This window comes from Peromyscus leucopus, chromosome 16_21 (genome assembly GCF_004664715.2).
Source record: "Peromyscus leucopus breed LL Stock chromosome 16_21, UCI_PerLeu_2.1, whole genome shotgun sequence".
NCBI lineage: Eukaryota > Metazoa > Chordata > Mammalia > Rodentia > Cricetidae > Peromyscus > Peromyscus leucopus.
The window spans coordinates 64,510,798-64,526,818 of NC_051084.1; the positions used below are offsets into that span (position 1 = coordinate 64,510,798).

The 16,021-nt window shown below is 36.8% G+C and overlaps 2 protein-coding genes across 4 annotated transcripts in view; both read right to left on the reverse strand.

Moving 5' to 3' along the window:
- Positions 1 to 1,166: 1,166 nt before the first annotated feature.
- On the reverse strand, positions 1,167 to 2,788 carry Pgk2 (phosphoglycerate kinase 2). The gene has a single exon (XM_028887274.2). It carries the CDS (start codon positions 2,685 to 2,687, stop codon positions 1,434 to 1,436), a length of 1,254 nt encoding a protein of 417 aa, XP_028743107.1. The 5' UTR covers positions 2,688 to 2,788; the 3' UTR covers positions 1,167 to 1,433.
- A 7,539-nt stretch (positions 2,789 to 10,327) lies between these two features.
- The window catches only part of LOC114705391 (cysteine-rich secretory protein 1-like), a 29,329-nt gene continuing 23,635 nt past the window's right edge, over positions 10,328 to 16,021 (reverse strand). For all 3 annotated transcript variants that reach the window (XM_037199994.1, XM_037199993.1, XM_028887275.2), the window contains exons 7-8: positions 14,692 to 14,780; positions 10,328 to 11,092 (exon numbers count right to left, since the gene is read on the reverse strand). In XM_037199994.1, coding sequence (XP_037055889.1) covers positions 10,965 to 11,092; positions 14,692 to 14,780 — 217 coding nt within the window. In that variant the 3' untranslated portion in view covers positions 10,328 to 10,964. The remainder of the gene's footprint in view (positions 11,093 to 14,691; positions 14,781 to 16,021) is intronic.

Below are 16,021 nucleotides of genomic sequence, written 5' to 3' on the forward strand. Positions count from 1 at the left end.
TGACCATGATAGGAAACATGGTTTAATAGAGATTGTGGAAATAGAATGTTCTAATGGTGAGCTACATTTTGGACAAATATGATGCTTATCTCTTGTGTGAAGTAACCATGAAATTTATAGTGAGCAACAGTTGAAGGAGAAATTTTCTTTCAGATTTAAAATCTCTGCTTACATTCTGTAAGTATCCCACCCCCCACAATATAGTATGTGACTGGCCCTTAGGAAATTAAAGATTTGTTAAGAATCTAAAATTTAAAATAGAAAAAAAAAACAGCAAAACCAGATTGTGATGTTTTCTAGAGGATGTAAGAACATGGAAGTTGATATCTGCTCCACAAAGAGGTACAATGCAAACACACTGCTTAGATATGGGAGACAGTTGAGATAAGGAGGAAACCACGGCCTCAGAATTGAAACAAGAGACAACAGCAAAGAGAAAACAACAGGTTCTAAGAGTGGGAGTCCACCACTGAAAACATCCTGGGAAGCAGTGTCAGAATGGGGATTCTGGATGTACTAGAGAATGAATTCCTGTGATAAAACCCTGAGGGAGAGACATGGAAACAGTATTTAGACCTTCACACTTCCCAGTTCTGCCTCCAAGGGCTTTATCAGGTGTGCACAGTTAAAACTGGGAAGAGCTTCCTATTCTTTGCATCCAGATTTTGGAAGAGGAGGAGGAAGGGACGAGAAGAAGAACCAATAAGTATTTGTTTCTTACATATTTTGTTCCTTTTTAAATGAGTTTTAAAATCTTTCTAAATACTGAAATACATACATTTTCATTTCAGAAACCAACTGTAAGAATTCGATTGTCATATATTACTAAATGCTGTTTGCTTTCTCAAGGAAATTTTTATCCATGCCCTGAATTTGATTTTTAGTTTCCTCATTAGTGGAGATATCAGTGGATTTTACTTTTTCATTTTTAAAAAGAAAATTATTGGGATTACTAAATACTTCTTTTTCTTATTTAGAAAAACTGTTAATAGAGATCTAATTAGCAGTCACATTTGCATAATGACATTCTGTTAATTTTGGTCATTTTAGCATTTAACACTTAGACAGCTTTTACCCCCTACTTCCCCTATAGCTGATTCTGCGTTATTTCCGACATTCAGAGAGAAACAATCAAGTTCAGCTAAAGGAAAGATGACACATTCAACTGATTCGCCTCACTTCTTTAATAGGTGACATGAGAATGTTTCCTCCTTATGAAGTTCAGTGGCAAGTCCTGATGAGATCTTGAAGAGAGTAACAAATGCATGACAGAATTAACAAGTGTGCTCATGTTGTACAGATGGTGCACTACTTGCTCATTACCTGGGGCTTGATACAGAGTAGACATTAACCAAAGTTAACTTCAGATGTAAAGGCACTAAGTTGGATTCAGGACTCCATACTGGAAATAGGAAGCAAGAGCACTTTGACAATTACATATTGCTCAGGGCCTCCACCCCAGGAAGGACTTTACCTTCCAGCAGCTCGAGACTTGCCCCACCTCCAGTGCTCACATGGCTGACCTTGTTTTCAGTGTCCCATTTGGCACAGCAAGTAGCAGTATCTCCACCCCCTATAATGGTGACACAGCCCTTGGAGGTGGCCTTCACAACTTCATCCATGAGGGCTTTGGTTCCCTTAGCAAAGGCATCCCATTCAAACACCCCCATAGGTCCATTCCAAATAATAAGCTTTGCCTGGGCCACAATTTGAGCATTGTTTTTAATGCTCTCGGGACCACAGTCCAAACCCATCCAGCCAGATGGTATGCCAGATTCTAGAGTGGCTTGTCCAACTTTTGCATGCTCATCAAACTTGTCAGCGGTTACAAAGTCAACAGGAAAGGTTATCTTTACACCGTTCTTTTCTGCTTTGGCCATGATCTCTTTGACAATTTTGGCTCCCTCTTCATCATATAAGGAAGCACCAATCTCCATGTTCTTGAGTTCCTTCAGGAAGGTGTAAGCCATCCCACCTCCAATAATCATGAAGTTGACTTTGTCTAACATGTTTTTGATGAGTTGGATCTTATCTGTCACTTTGGCTCCACCAAGGATAGCCAGGAAGGGTTTCTCTGGGTTTTCTAAGACCTTGGCAAAGTAATCTAGTTCCTTCTTCATGAGGAACCCAGATGCCTTCTGGGGCAAATTTACTCCCACCATGGAACTGTGGGCCCGGTGTGCAGTGCCAAAAGCATCGTTGACATAGATATCACCGAGTTTCGACAGTGATGCTCTGAAGGCTTCTACTTTAGCTGGCTCAGCGACAACCTTTTTTCCTGAAGAATCCTGACCCTTGCCTTCTTCCTCCACGTGGAAGCGCAGGTTCTCCAAAAGGATGACAGACCCATTATCTGGATTGGCACAAGCTTTCTCTACTTCAGCACCCACACAGTCCTTCAGGAACAAAACATCCTTGCCCAGCATGGACTTGAGCTCAGCAGCAACAGGCTCTAAGGAATATTTGTCTGGCATAGGGACACCGTCAGGCCGGCCAAGGTGACTCATAAGAACTACAGACTTGGCTCCCTTTTCCAGACAGTGCTTGATGCTTGGGATGGCAGCCTTGATTCTCTGGTTGTTGGTGATTTGGTTGTTCTTCATAGGAACGTTAAAGTCTACTCTCATGATGACTCTTTTCCCCTTAACGTCTACTTTGTCCAGAGTCAACTTACTAGAAAGAGACATCTTGATGGTATGTTGAACAACCTCTTTACTGCTGCTAGGAGGCTTGCTCGGTGGTGATTTTTAACGCTTGAGCCCTGGCCCCACCCTGTCTCTCTGAGTTCTAAGTCTCCCGCACAACTGCCAGTAATAGGCTTTGAAAGGAAATCCAGCTCTATGATTGGTCCACGATCCTGTCTATCTTGATTTGGAAAGCTTTGCCTGGTACAGGTTCAAACTGCCATCCTAGAATAATAAACAGTAAAACTGAGAGCTGAACACTAAAGATGGGAAATTAAAAAGCTTTCAAAGTAAAAAGCGTCAGAGAGCCAGATTTTTTTCTTCCTGGTTCTTTTTACATCATCTTTCAAATATATTTTGTTCCTAAGAAATTAAAAAGTATAACCAACCATAAGAATACCAAAAAATTAAATAACTCTTCCCGACATCCAGTCTCCAATTACATTATTGACTAAAATCCTCAGCAATGCAAATGATGAAAATTTGAAAGCAATTGTCTTTAATTCAAGGTAGCATAAGATGTGTCCTCTGTCCTTGATGAATATTTCTGATGAGGTCACAGCTTGATGTCAGGCATTGTGATATATTCTTACTTCGGGTGGGAATCATGTATTTCTCTTAGCATAGGGTTCTTAAATTATTTATTAATTTGTAGACTTCGGTGAAAGAATGCTTGCTGCCTCCTGCAGGAGACTAGCACAGGATACTAGCAAAGAGAACATCACATATCTGTCAGGATTCAGGAGTTATGATATTATCCCTTTTCTTTCTTTCTTCTTTCTTTTGCTTACTCCTTGTATGATTTAGAAATCAAGTATTTCTTGAGTTGAAGTTTTCTACCAAAAATGAAAACAAGTAAAAAAAAAATTCAAAAGCATATTAATAAGGTTTGTTGAGTGATAAAACTAGTATGATATCTCTCCAGGTTGCTCTTTTTGTTCAGGATTGCTTAGGGTGTTTGGGGTCTTTAGAGTTTCCACATGTATTTTTGGAGGTTCATTTTTCTGTTTCTATGATGACTGTCATGTAGGATTGCTTTGAATCTGTAAATCACTTTAAGTAGGTTGATCAGTTTCACAATATTAATTCTACAAATCTATGAATGTGTGTGGTGGGGGATCTTTCCATATGCCAGTGTCTTCTCCCATCTCTTTTAGAGAAGTAAAGTTTTCATTGTCAAGGTCTTTCAGTTTCTTAGTTTTCCCCTAGAATTTTCTTTGCTTTTTGAGGCTATTGTGAATGAGTGTTCCCTCTTCCCATGATCTCTTTCTCAGTATGGTTGTCATGGCTTATGGAAAGGCTACTAATATTTATAAGGTAACTTTGTGCTCTATTTGTTTTAATGTTGATAGTTTCTAGTTCTTTTCTGCTGGAATTTATGGCATCTGATGTATAAAATAATATCATCAAAAATAGTAATAATTTGATCTCCTTTCCTATCTGTATTCTTTTAATTTCTTTCTTTTGTCTTATTGTTCTAGCTACCACTTCAAGCACTATGTTGCAAAAGTGTGAGGATAGTGGACAACCCTGTCCTATTCCCAATGTAACCAAATAACTGAGTTTTTCTCCATTTAGGAATGTTGGTCGTGTTTGTCATATACAATCTTTATTATGTTGAGGTATGTTCCCTCCCATTGAACTTTGTCTAGGGCTTTGATCATGAAGCCATGTTGTGTAGGTGGCCTTTTCTGTTTCACCAGCCAGATCCCAAGTAACCACAGAGAAACATTATTAATAAGAAAAGAAATGCTCAGCCCATAACTTAGGCTCATTTTTTAGCTACCTCTTATAACCTAAATTAACCCATCTTTATTAATCCATGTGCTGCCCTGAGGCTCGTTTACCTTATGTACATACTTCCCATCCTGCTTGCTCTGTGTCTCATGGCGTCTCCTTGTGACTCTTCAGATTCTCTCTTCTTCTCCCCAGCATTTTCTCTGTCCCCAAAATGCTGCCTAGGCATTTTACTAACAATGATAGCAACACATCTTCACAGTCTACAGAAGGATTATTCCACAGAAATTCCCCCTTCTTGTCTAATTAAAAAGGAAGGTTTTACTTTAACAGAGTAAAATTATATACAATAAAAAGTTATAAATTAAGAATTATAGTTACAATATCCAGTCCTTTTGTATTTGGCAAAATAGAGAGAATAATCCATCAGCTGTCTTCTACTGTAGAGTCCAGAATTTCGTACCTAATTTACTTTCTACAATGATTTAGGGAGGTAGAACTGTAACTGTAACTATCTACTCTTCAATCCCATCAAAGACCAGAGAAGGATATATTATTCCTGAGTAAACAGAAAGAGCAGAGCAAGCAACTTCCAAAATTAAGAGATTACTGAAACAACTGGCTGCCTGGACAGACACCCTAGGTTCTTCCATAATGTTGGCACATCCAACTTTGGCTTACAGCCCTAGTAATCTGACAGACATTTTTGAGATGCAGGAAGTTGAAAGACTGCCCTACCATGTCTTGCCAAAGCTTGACAGCTGCTCCCTTGTGCATCTTGCTGGTCCAGTTTGGACAGTTTACTGTCAGCAATTGAGGCAAGGGCAATTTCTTTTCCCAAATGGCTAGTTTTTGCCATAAAGAAAGCAAGCTCCTTATGGAGGTACTTTAATGCCCATCATCCTCTTTTGAAGTAAATTGATGTTGTCATGAAAAGCCTTAGGTTATTAAAGATGTTGAATACCATATTCTGTAGATCTCTGAAGTGTTTAAAGACCATCTATCTATCTAAATATATCTATTTAACTTTGAAATCATTCTAATATGACTACAAGTTTGATTATTATAGATGACTATTTTTTTATTTTACATTACTTTTCTAGTTTAGTTGCATAAGAACAATATTCCAAACAAAAGTAGACACATACTGATGTATTTTGAGATTAATAGTTGTTTTTGGATTAAAGTATATTAAATAATTTACCCCTTTTCCTATCATTCCTATATCATATCCACATTTTTTCCTTTAGGAAGAGATCTTTGAATTTAACACTTTTGGTTAGCATTTTCTCTGACTATGAGTAATAACAATTTGTAACCAACACCCATAAACAATGACAAACATCCATAATCCATTGAATAACAAAAACTCACTCATAACCCATCTCTTGGGAATGTGGGCATCATCTTTTAGACTACTTTCTGTTATTTGTGGATGCTAGTATCTTTGAGAAAATCAGGATAATTGTTAGGTCTTGACTAGAGTAATTTGTGAGGTTGGATCATCTCAGCAAGCTTCCTCATAGCTGTTTGAGACACAGAATTCTGAGGGGACTAAAAGATGCATTTTGAGATGCTGGATGACCTGGGCCATCTATTTTCATTGGTGTCTGGTCTCCTTATTCTGAAAATACATAAACTTTTTAAGGTTCCATACAAGTCTGTATTAATACAGTATAGACTGTGTATTGTACGTATTAGTCAAAGACGATTTTTTGTTTTATGTTTTAGCAGATAAAATATATATTACCTGTTTTGTAGTTTTTCTAGGTTTATTTCTTTAAGTCTGTAATGAGGATTTTCAGAGGATTCTGCCCCTATAAAACTTGGTCCATATCAACCTATAATGAATCCACATCCTCTCATTTCCTGTGGAAATAAAAGCATAACCTCTTCTCCAAAGTCACATACCTTTCCATTTTGAAGTCAAGATTTTTTTTTTGTTTTGTTTTTCAAGACAGGATTTCTCTGTGTAGTTTTGGTGCCTGTCCTGGATCTCAAATTCACAGAGATCTGCCTGGCTCTGCCTCGCAAATGCTGGGATTAAAGGCATGCACCACCACTGCCCAGCTAAGATATTTTTAAAATATGTAGATTGGTTTAATCTGGCAACTTTCATAATCAAATGTCTCTTAGTAGCTGTCGCTTCTTTATCAGCAGTCAAAAAAATTTAAAGACAACACAATAACATAGGATCCAAACTCCCTGTGTATTTTCTATTTTTGCATGCCTTTTTCTTTTATATTACGCTAATCTTTCTTTAAAGACTTTATTACTTTTACTATTTTTTTATGACTGTCTATACCATTTCTCTTTTCTCTCCCAAGCCTATGTACATTTTAAACACACTGTAAACCACTTAGAGTTTGGGGTTTTTCTCTGTCTGGATTTGTCTTTACTGTGTATTAGTAATCTTTTTCTGTATGCATAAGCAAAACTTAAATTCGCCATGCGGCTTAGTTTATAGCATTTTGGTGGGGCTCTCTCTGGCAGCGCTCACACTGGCTGCTCAGGCCCACAGGCAGCATCTGGGAGATGTACTTCTGTACTTGGATCAGCATGAGAGACATGAAACAAGGAAGCCATGTTTGGCTCCATTTTTGTGTGCTCAGAACTTTTTTTAAAAGCTTTTTTCGGGTCTTATGTGGATGTAGTTACCCCACTTTGAGTGTCATATGTAGGCAGACTTGTTTTTTTACCAGCCAGTTGCCAAATAATCACATAGAGACTTAATATTAATTATAAATGATTGGTTAATAGCTTAGGCTCATTTTTTTTGCTAGCTCTTGTAACTTAAATTAACCCATTTTTATAAATCTATATGCTGCTCTGAGGCTCATTCCCATCCCGCTCACTCTGCATCTCATGGAAGTTCCTCATGACTCCTCAGACCGTACCTTTCTTCTCCCCAACATACTCTCTGCCCCCAAAATCCTGCCTAGCCATCGGTCAGTCAGCTTTTTATTAACAATAAGAGAAACACTTCTTCACAGTGTGCAAAAGGTTTATCCCACAACAATGTTGAATTTTGTCAAAGGCTTTTTTCTGCATCTCTGGAGAAGATCATGTGACCTTTTTGTCATTTGTATAATTTATTACATGTATTGGCTTATGCATGTTGAATCTACCCTGAGTCTCCTAAATAGAGCCAATTTGATCCAGGTGGATGACTATTTTTGATATACGCTCATATTCAGTTTGCAAGTGTTTATTGAGGCTATTTCTCTCTTTGTTTATTGGGGATATTGGCCAGAATTATCATAATCTTCAATATCATTAATATTATAATACTTTTCTTTCACCTTCTCTCTCCTTGTGCTTCTTCCTCCCCTCCTCATCCTCTTGCTATTGTTTCTTTACCTGATTGCTTCTTCTTTAGGTAACACTAACTTTGTAGATGAAGTTTGTTAGTGATTCTTCTGTTCCTAGTATTTTTATTATTAATGTTTACATCCTGACAGTTTACCCTTCCTTCTCTCATCCTGGTCCTTTGTCCCATCTTTCTTCTGCCCCAATATCCACTACTCCTCTTTTTCTCTCTAGAAAAGGGCAGATTTCTCATGGATGTCAACCAAACATGGCATATCAAGTTGCAGTAAGTCTAGACACCTCCCTTTTTATTAAGGCAGGATGAGGTGATCTGATAGGAGGACAATGGTCAGAAAAGCAGGCAAAAGAGTCAGAGGTAGCCATTGCTCCCACTGTTAGGAGTCCACAAGAAGATCAAACTACACAACTGTAACATATGTGCAGAGGGCATATAAGGCTCAGTCCCATGCAGGCTCCCTAGTTGGCAGTTCAGTCTCTGTGAGTCCATATAAGCCAAGGTTAATGGTTTCTGTGGGTTTTCTTGTGGTGTCCTTGACCCCTCTGGCTACTACAATCTTTCCTCTCCCTCTTCCACAGGAGTCCCTGATCTCACCATAATATTGGCTTTGGGTCTGTATCTGTTTCCATCAGTTGCTGGCTGAAGTCTCTTTGATAATCATTGGACTATGAATCAGTCTATGAGTGTAGCAGAATATTATTAGGAATAAGAAAATATTGTGTTATTTAATATCCATGAGTTTATGTAATTAATAGAGCATTGCTTGCTGTTGAATTTAAGCTTGTGATGCATGAGTTATGTAGAATACATGAAGTTATTTCAGTTAGTCTGAATCTGTTAAGATTTGTTTTGTGTCCCAAGGTGTCCATTGTAGAGAAGCTAAATTTAATATGTGCATATTTTTGTGTTCAGTGAAATATTCTATAGAAATATTCTACTTAATATTTGATGCCATTTAATTCTGGTGTTTCTATTTTTTTTCTAAATGACTTTTCTACTGGAGAATGTTGGGTATTGAAATTACTCTTACTATTGAATTAGTATTAATCTATGTCTTTATTTCCAGTATTTTTAAAAGATTTTATGTAACTTTTTATTATCATTATTATTAACCAATTGTTATTGTTGATGCTTTAATAAAAGACATTTAAAATATAGACACAATGGGGGGTTGATCATTTTTCAAGTAGAAAATATTTTCAAAACACTAACTCAGTTTCACAAAAACAGTGGATTTAGATCTTCATCAGAGTGACCTAAACATACATTCAGTATGAAGTTTCCTAGGTTTTAAGTATAAGGTAATCTATAAAAATTAAAATAAAATAAAGCATGTTCTGAAGGGATTTTATTTATTTATTTTTTGAGAGCAAGCAAGTGGACAGCACATAGGAGGGACTTGGTGTGGGGAGGGCGTGAGGCAAGGAAGAATAATCCAGTTCAATGGCATAGACCGTATTTCCAACAAGATCATAGAAAACTTTCCGCAAATTGAGGACAGACATACTCAAACAGATAGAAGAAGCACACAGAACTCCAAATACACAAGACTAGAAAAGAGACACTCACAAAATGTTATATTTAAAACACCAAATAAACAGAACAAAGTAAGGATCTTGAGAGCTGCAAAATAAATCCACAGGTCAATATAAAAGAAAGCTCATCAATTGAATAGCTAATTTCTCAGTGGAAACTGTAAAACCAGAAGAGTGTGGCGCAATGTATTTGGCCATGAACGTCAACCTAGACTATTGTTACAGCAAAACTATATGAATAACTAAAGGAAAATAAAATATTCTCCTTCTTCTATGCCTAAAAGTTCAAGATTTGGTGTTTCCACCATACACCACAATTTTGCATGTTGCTTTCCTGTGTGTGCCTGTTTAATTTTTTTGTATTCTCTGCTTGAATGGCCCAGTTCTTTTGACTTTTCTTTAAGTCCTAATATTCTATCATCTACTACATTCATTCTACCTGTCCTTCCGTTTTCAATTCCATCTTCCTTTCAGTTGGAGTTCCCTTTAATATATTTCATGTCTTTTTTAAACTCTTTAAATTCCTTAATAAAACTTTATGATTTTTTTTTAAAGATTCTGTGTCCTGAGGTTCATTCTCATTGTAAAATGTTTCTGTAAATGTAGTGGATTTGGTGGGACAGGGTCACATTGCTGGGGCTGTACATATTGTGTTTTAGCCATTTGACCAGGAAATGTGGATTTCCTTCATTGATTAAATTCTAGGGCACCTCAGAGTTACCCCAGTGCACAGGATGTCTTAAGGTTGGGAATATACAGGTGATGTAGGGTCCACTGGACTAACCAGTCTGTGCGGGCATAGTGGATACATGATCTGGGCTAGGCCTGAAGGTTGGATATGCTAGGGTAGAGTCAGGAATATTTATCAAACTCAGCTCTACTATTGCTATTAAATTGAAGTGTGTACTGATTAATGCAAACTCTTGTGAAGTCTAGAACCCTAATGTAAATAAAAATTAAGCAAACTGTATCATAAATATTGTAATACCATACTGGAAAAAACAAACTCCAAATCAGCAATTCAAACAAATACCAAGGGAGGATTAATATGCAAATAGTAAGATTTATTTAAATTTTTTAAAACAACCAAGGTCAATGCAGTCATCTGGACATGCAAATTCTGTTCATTAAAGCTACATTTTTATAAGGTGCTTGAAAAACACAAAAACTAAAATGTAAATTGAAATTTAAAATTTGAACCACTGATTCCAGCACATCTGAAGAAGAGCAAATGGTTGGAAGAAATCAAAGAAAGCTAATGGGGATTTGTTTTCAGATATAATAGCTAGGCAGAGCTAGGAAAGATGACTGACAGTTACAGTGGAAGTATATGCTGTTCCTTTACTCCATTGTGCTCTGGGGACCTGATTCTTATTTTCTGGATGGAGTTTCAGTAACCTTAGTCATGCAGACAAAAAGTATGACCTTGGGTTTGACTCAACTCCATAAATGTGTCACAGAATTCAGAGGTCAAGGTCCAAAGGTATTATTGATTATGTTATTTTAAAATCTTTGGATGTAAAATATTTCTACTAAATGGAATGATACAGAATGAAGGAATGTTTACTGTTTGGAATCATTTGAATGCATCTATATTTCTAAATTCCTGGTGGAATGTGACAAGACTAAGTAGAAGATATAGTCTTTCTTCACATGGCCCTGTTCATTTGTACTGGAAATTTAATGAATTTTGCCTTCACAGTTGCATGTAGCTTTGCACTCTTCTTTAACCATTGGATTGTCACAGGTTACTGAAGCCTTCAAATCTGCACAGTTAGAATAGTGATCTTGATATTCACAACTATTTGCTGGAAAAAAAAGAACAAAGATATTCATTGCTTTGTTATTATTTTCCTGTATTAAAATAAAACATATGAATTGGGAGAAGGGGATTAAGCAAATGAATGGATGTCCTTTAAATTAGAACTTTATGACATGTCTTTAAGATGAATTAATGTATTTCTTCACTCACAAAATGCTTGAGAAAATTAACTTGAGTGATTCTTTGAGGAACTAAACTATCTGGAGGCTAGAAAGATGGCTCAGTGATTAAGAGTTTTTGCTCTTCTTGCAGAGAACCTAGTTTTGATTTTCAGAATCCACATCATGGCTTAAGACTACCTGTAAATTCAGTTCCATAGGACCCAATGCTCTCTTCTGTCCTTCATGGTCACTGGGTTCAAATGTATGTGCATAAATACATACGTGCACACAAACATTTATAAACATAAAATAAAGATAAATACTAAAATAGAATCTCATATTTAAAATGTCAGACATTATGCAAGTACTTTCTAAACTTGAGTTGATTAATATTTAAACTCTATATTCTCAGCAAATCAAGTTTCATTAATATGTTCTATAGCTACTGTGCCTAGCAGCCAGCCTCTTTATGTAAAATACTGACCATTAAATCATTCCAGAATGTTCTCCTGTGCAAAATTGCCCTAGACTTTGATTCTGTTTTTCATACAAAGAGGAGCTAATTTTATGAAAACAGAGGCTTGGAAAAGTAGGTAGTGGAGAATTCTCTTCTGATTATTAAATATTTATATTCAAATGTACAGCAGTGACCAGAAACCCAACAAACCCAATTGAAATTCATGGCCCTACAGTCTTTGTCATGTCTTTAATGTATATTGACAACTCATGAACCTCCATTCAGCTCACCCAGTCTCAGAGAACTGGAAACTCATAATTACAAAATCATTCAAAATACCTTGCTTATTCCTCTGTACTTTTGTTATTGTTTATTGAGACAGAGTCTCATTGTGTTGCCTAGGCTAGATTCTAGCGATCCAATCACATATCTCTGGTAATTCCACCTCCAGAGAAGCACCACTACAGGCACATAGCTAGTCCTCTTTCACTTTGTGTGGTGGTTCTCTGCAAGCTTTCCACCTGGCAGGGGGAAAAACATGATCCATGAAGAGATAAGAATGAAAGTCAGCCTGATTTTATGGTAAGAGTGTTGGGCCAGGACTTCTAGAGTTTGGCCGAGATCATGTTATATTAGCCATGTTTAAGTCCAGCACAATTTTGGGAAAAAAAAGTTTTGTGATAACAATTAACTCAGTCCCAAGTACACAGCAATTGAAGACATGTTTACGTGGAGATTCTTTACAAAGTACATCTGTCTTCTTTCGTAAGAATGGGTACTGTTGACTCAGAGATAGTGTCCAGGATTTAGGGTCTAGGAAGATGACTGAAGTAAACATAACCCCTGCGGGTGTCAGGATTGGCCAGGCCCTAAGATGACATAGAAGTCACTAAGGCTGTTGAAAAGCACAAGTGACATCACTCATAAGAATGGGTTTTATAAGCCGGGCGGTGGTGGCGCACGCCTTTAGTCCCAGCACTCGGGAGGCAGAGGCAGGCGGATCTCTGTGAGTTCGAGGCCAGCCTGGTCTACCAAGTGAGTTCCAGGAAAGGCGCAAAACTGCACAGAGAAACCCTGTCTCGAAAAAGCAAAAAAAAAAAAAAAAAAAAAGAATGGGTTTTATGACCTAACATTAATGCTGAAGATTTACCGATAAAGGGTCTAGGATAAGTAAAACAAATTCTGAGAGATACGGTGGAGGCTGTCTCATCAGATAGCAAAGGATCACCAGAGTGTAAAACCATGTAATTCCTGACATTCCAGAAAACCATGTAATTCCTGACATTCCAGAAAGAGCAATTACGTGTCTCATTCCACTGAAGAGATAAGATCTATGTTTAACTTTCCTGACTCCCCTGGTGCTTATCTGTGTGCACAGGGCCTTTTTGCCCTTTACACCTCTCCATATGCATGTATATATTCATCAGCACTGAATAGGCACAGTTAACAAAAAAGTATTAGTATTCTACCTCCTCTCTCTGCAATCCATTTTCATGCAGTAGTGGCAAAAGCCTTTAATCCTAGCACTCCAGAGACAAAGAGAGGTGGATCTCTGTGAGTTCAAGGTCAGCCTGGTCTACAGAGTGAGATTCAAAACAGGTACCAAAACTACTTGGAGAAACCCTGTCTCAAAAAATTAAAAAAAAAAAAAATCCAAACTAAAAACAGCCTAAACCACAAATAAGTAAATTTTAAAACTACTAAAATAAAAATGAAGATCTTTTCATTTCTATTTCTGTTTAAAGTCTTTCTGTTGGCTGTTTGTTACTGCTAGGATAGACTCCTTTAAAGGCATATTCAGCAGAGATGTGAATATTTGGCTCTCCCTTTTTTAATTTATAATCTTAATATCATTAGTACTGTGAACTTTATCTATGCAAATACACAATAAAGAATTCAGTAATTCACTGGAAAATGCACAAATATTGCAGTGAATTGCCACCATAATTTCCCATGTTAATTTTGATATTATTTTCCATTTTTATAAATACCTTATTGCTGTTACAGTTCCTTTATGTAGCCTCAGCTAACCTTGAGTTTGATCAATATTCCAAAGTGGATTTGAAATCCTGATGCTCCTTCCTCTGCCCCGAGAATGTTGGGATTATATTTTTTCTTTATATTTGTATTCATAATAATACTAAAAATGAGATACTTTGACATTCATTTCAGTCCCTTCCTGTGATAAAATACTAGCATTTTAATGAATTCACAATATGTATAGATTTGATTTAGACTCTAAAAATGCACAGAAATTTGCTAAAAAGCAGAAAATCATGTAACTGATGACTAAATGGAAGGATATTCAAATAACAATCTAGTGCTGTAAGGTAGATCCAGGTAATGGTATTTGCCACTAAGTCACTTGAGGTAAATTTCTCATACCTTTATCATGGAAGGAGAGAAGTAATTCATACAAGTTGTCCTCTAACCTCAACACACAATCATACACAGAAGCCATGGCACACATGCATGTTCCTCTGTGTGTGTGTGTGTGTGTGTGTGTGTGTGTGTGTGTGTGTGTGTATGCAGAGAGACACAAATACCCATTCACAAATAAATAAAATTGTACCACAAAATTAAGATGATGCTCTGGAGGAGCTTGAGAATTTATTGTACTAAGCTCCTTGGTGAGCAAAGAATTGTAGTTATTTCTTCCTCCTCAGCTTACATGTGTTCTATTATCTCAACTACTTAGATTGCTTCCTCTTCTTAAAATGCCAACCTTAAGATCCTACTGTCATTGAGGATAAGAAAATTCACTTTAAATTTTAGTGAATTATATCCACAGAAATATTTCTGTAGACTCCAATAGCAATAATACCAATAGTAACAAATATGCACTGATTTTAGATATTTCCTTAGACAACATAAAGCATCCTATTTTTTAATCCTAAACACATGAAAATTTGTAATCCAAAAAATGATATTAAGTACATTTTATCTCTTGAAAATAAGGCCATGCTATTAAATCTTAAAACAGATTGATATTTTATATTTTTATATTAGTGTGTTAATAAAACTTACTGCATAGTCCATCGTCACAGTGATCAGGACAAAGGGCACATGGTTTTCCCACTGTGTAAGGGATGTATCGCCTTCCTACAAAATTACCACTGAAATTGAAATGGAAAACATCAAATACTTTCAATTTTTCTCTGTACACTCTAATGCTTGCACATATCACCTATATATATATCCATATATATGTAATCAAATATACATATGGATTCATATTAAAGCTTTAGCTATGCCATACAAAAACCTAACATTTCCTAAGACTACTCAGACAGAGATGTGAAATAATGGGATCATTAATCCATTTACTCTTTCCCTCAGTCATCATCTCAGAACCTGAGCAACTGAAATAGAGTAAATAAGAGTAAAGATTTAGACGCGGTTTAATGTTGAAACACTCTCTTCATTTCCTGATAAACCTGGAAAATAACTAAGACAAGAATACTGCTTAGGTATAAAAGATACTTTTTATAGAGAAAGATACTACAAGAAAATGTTGTGATTCCTATAGTGTGGAGGAAGTCCCATTGATGATGCAGTGAGTTTCAGGTATTTAAATGTATACTTGTGAAAGACATCATGCTTAGGAACGTTTGGGTTTTTCTGAAGGTAGCATGTGGGTTTGAGACTTCTATGCTTATCAAAATGAGAATATCAATGAGAAAACAGCTTTATACAAACTATCTGAAGGGTGCAGTACTCTGAAGGTGCCAAGCCTACGCCTCAGTAAGAACATCACTTCCCTGATCATCCCAGGAAATTAGAAAAGTCAGACTCTCCTATGCACTAAGGGTGGCAGGGGTGTGTGTGCAATGCCCAAGGGCTTGCAGCAGAACCTCTCCTCTATATGCAGAACACAGCTCTGGGTGTATGAGCAATGTTAAGAATGAAAAAGTCAGAAAGCAGTGTACAAGTTCTGTCACTTGCTCCTCTTCATTACTTATCTGACACTTGTAGGTGCCAGGCTTCAGATACCTGTTTGACCAGGCAGCTAGGTGGAGTCCAGTGGCCTCCGTCTTTGTATTTTACTTATGGTCAACAGAAAGATACTTGAAAAGTCTTTGAGAATCCTACTTTTCAACCCACAAACAGATTAGAAATGAATCATTTAAAAGACTTGATATGAAGACCCTCAACCTGTGTTGTATAAGTTTCTTGTACAAAAAGGATAATAGAGCTGGAGAGATGTCTCAGTACTTAAAAGCACATATTCCTCTACTAGAAGACTTGGGCTTGGTTACCAGCATCCACATCAGGTGGCTTGCAGATGTCTGTAACTCTGGTTCCAAGGAATTTAATGACTTTGGTCTTCACAAGTGTTTAGGGTTGACAACATGGG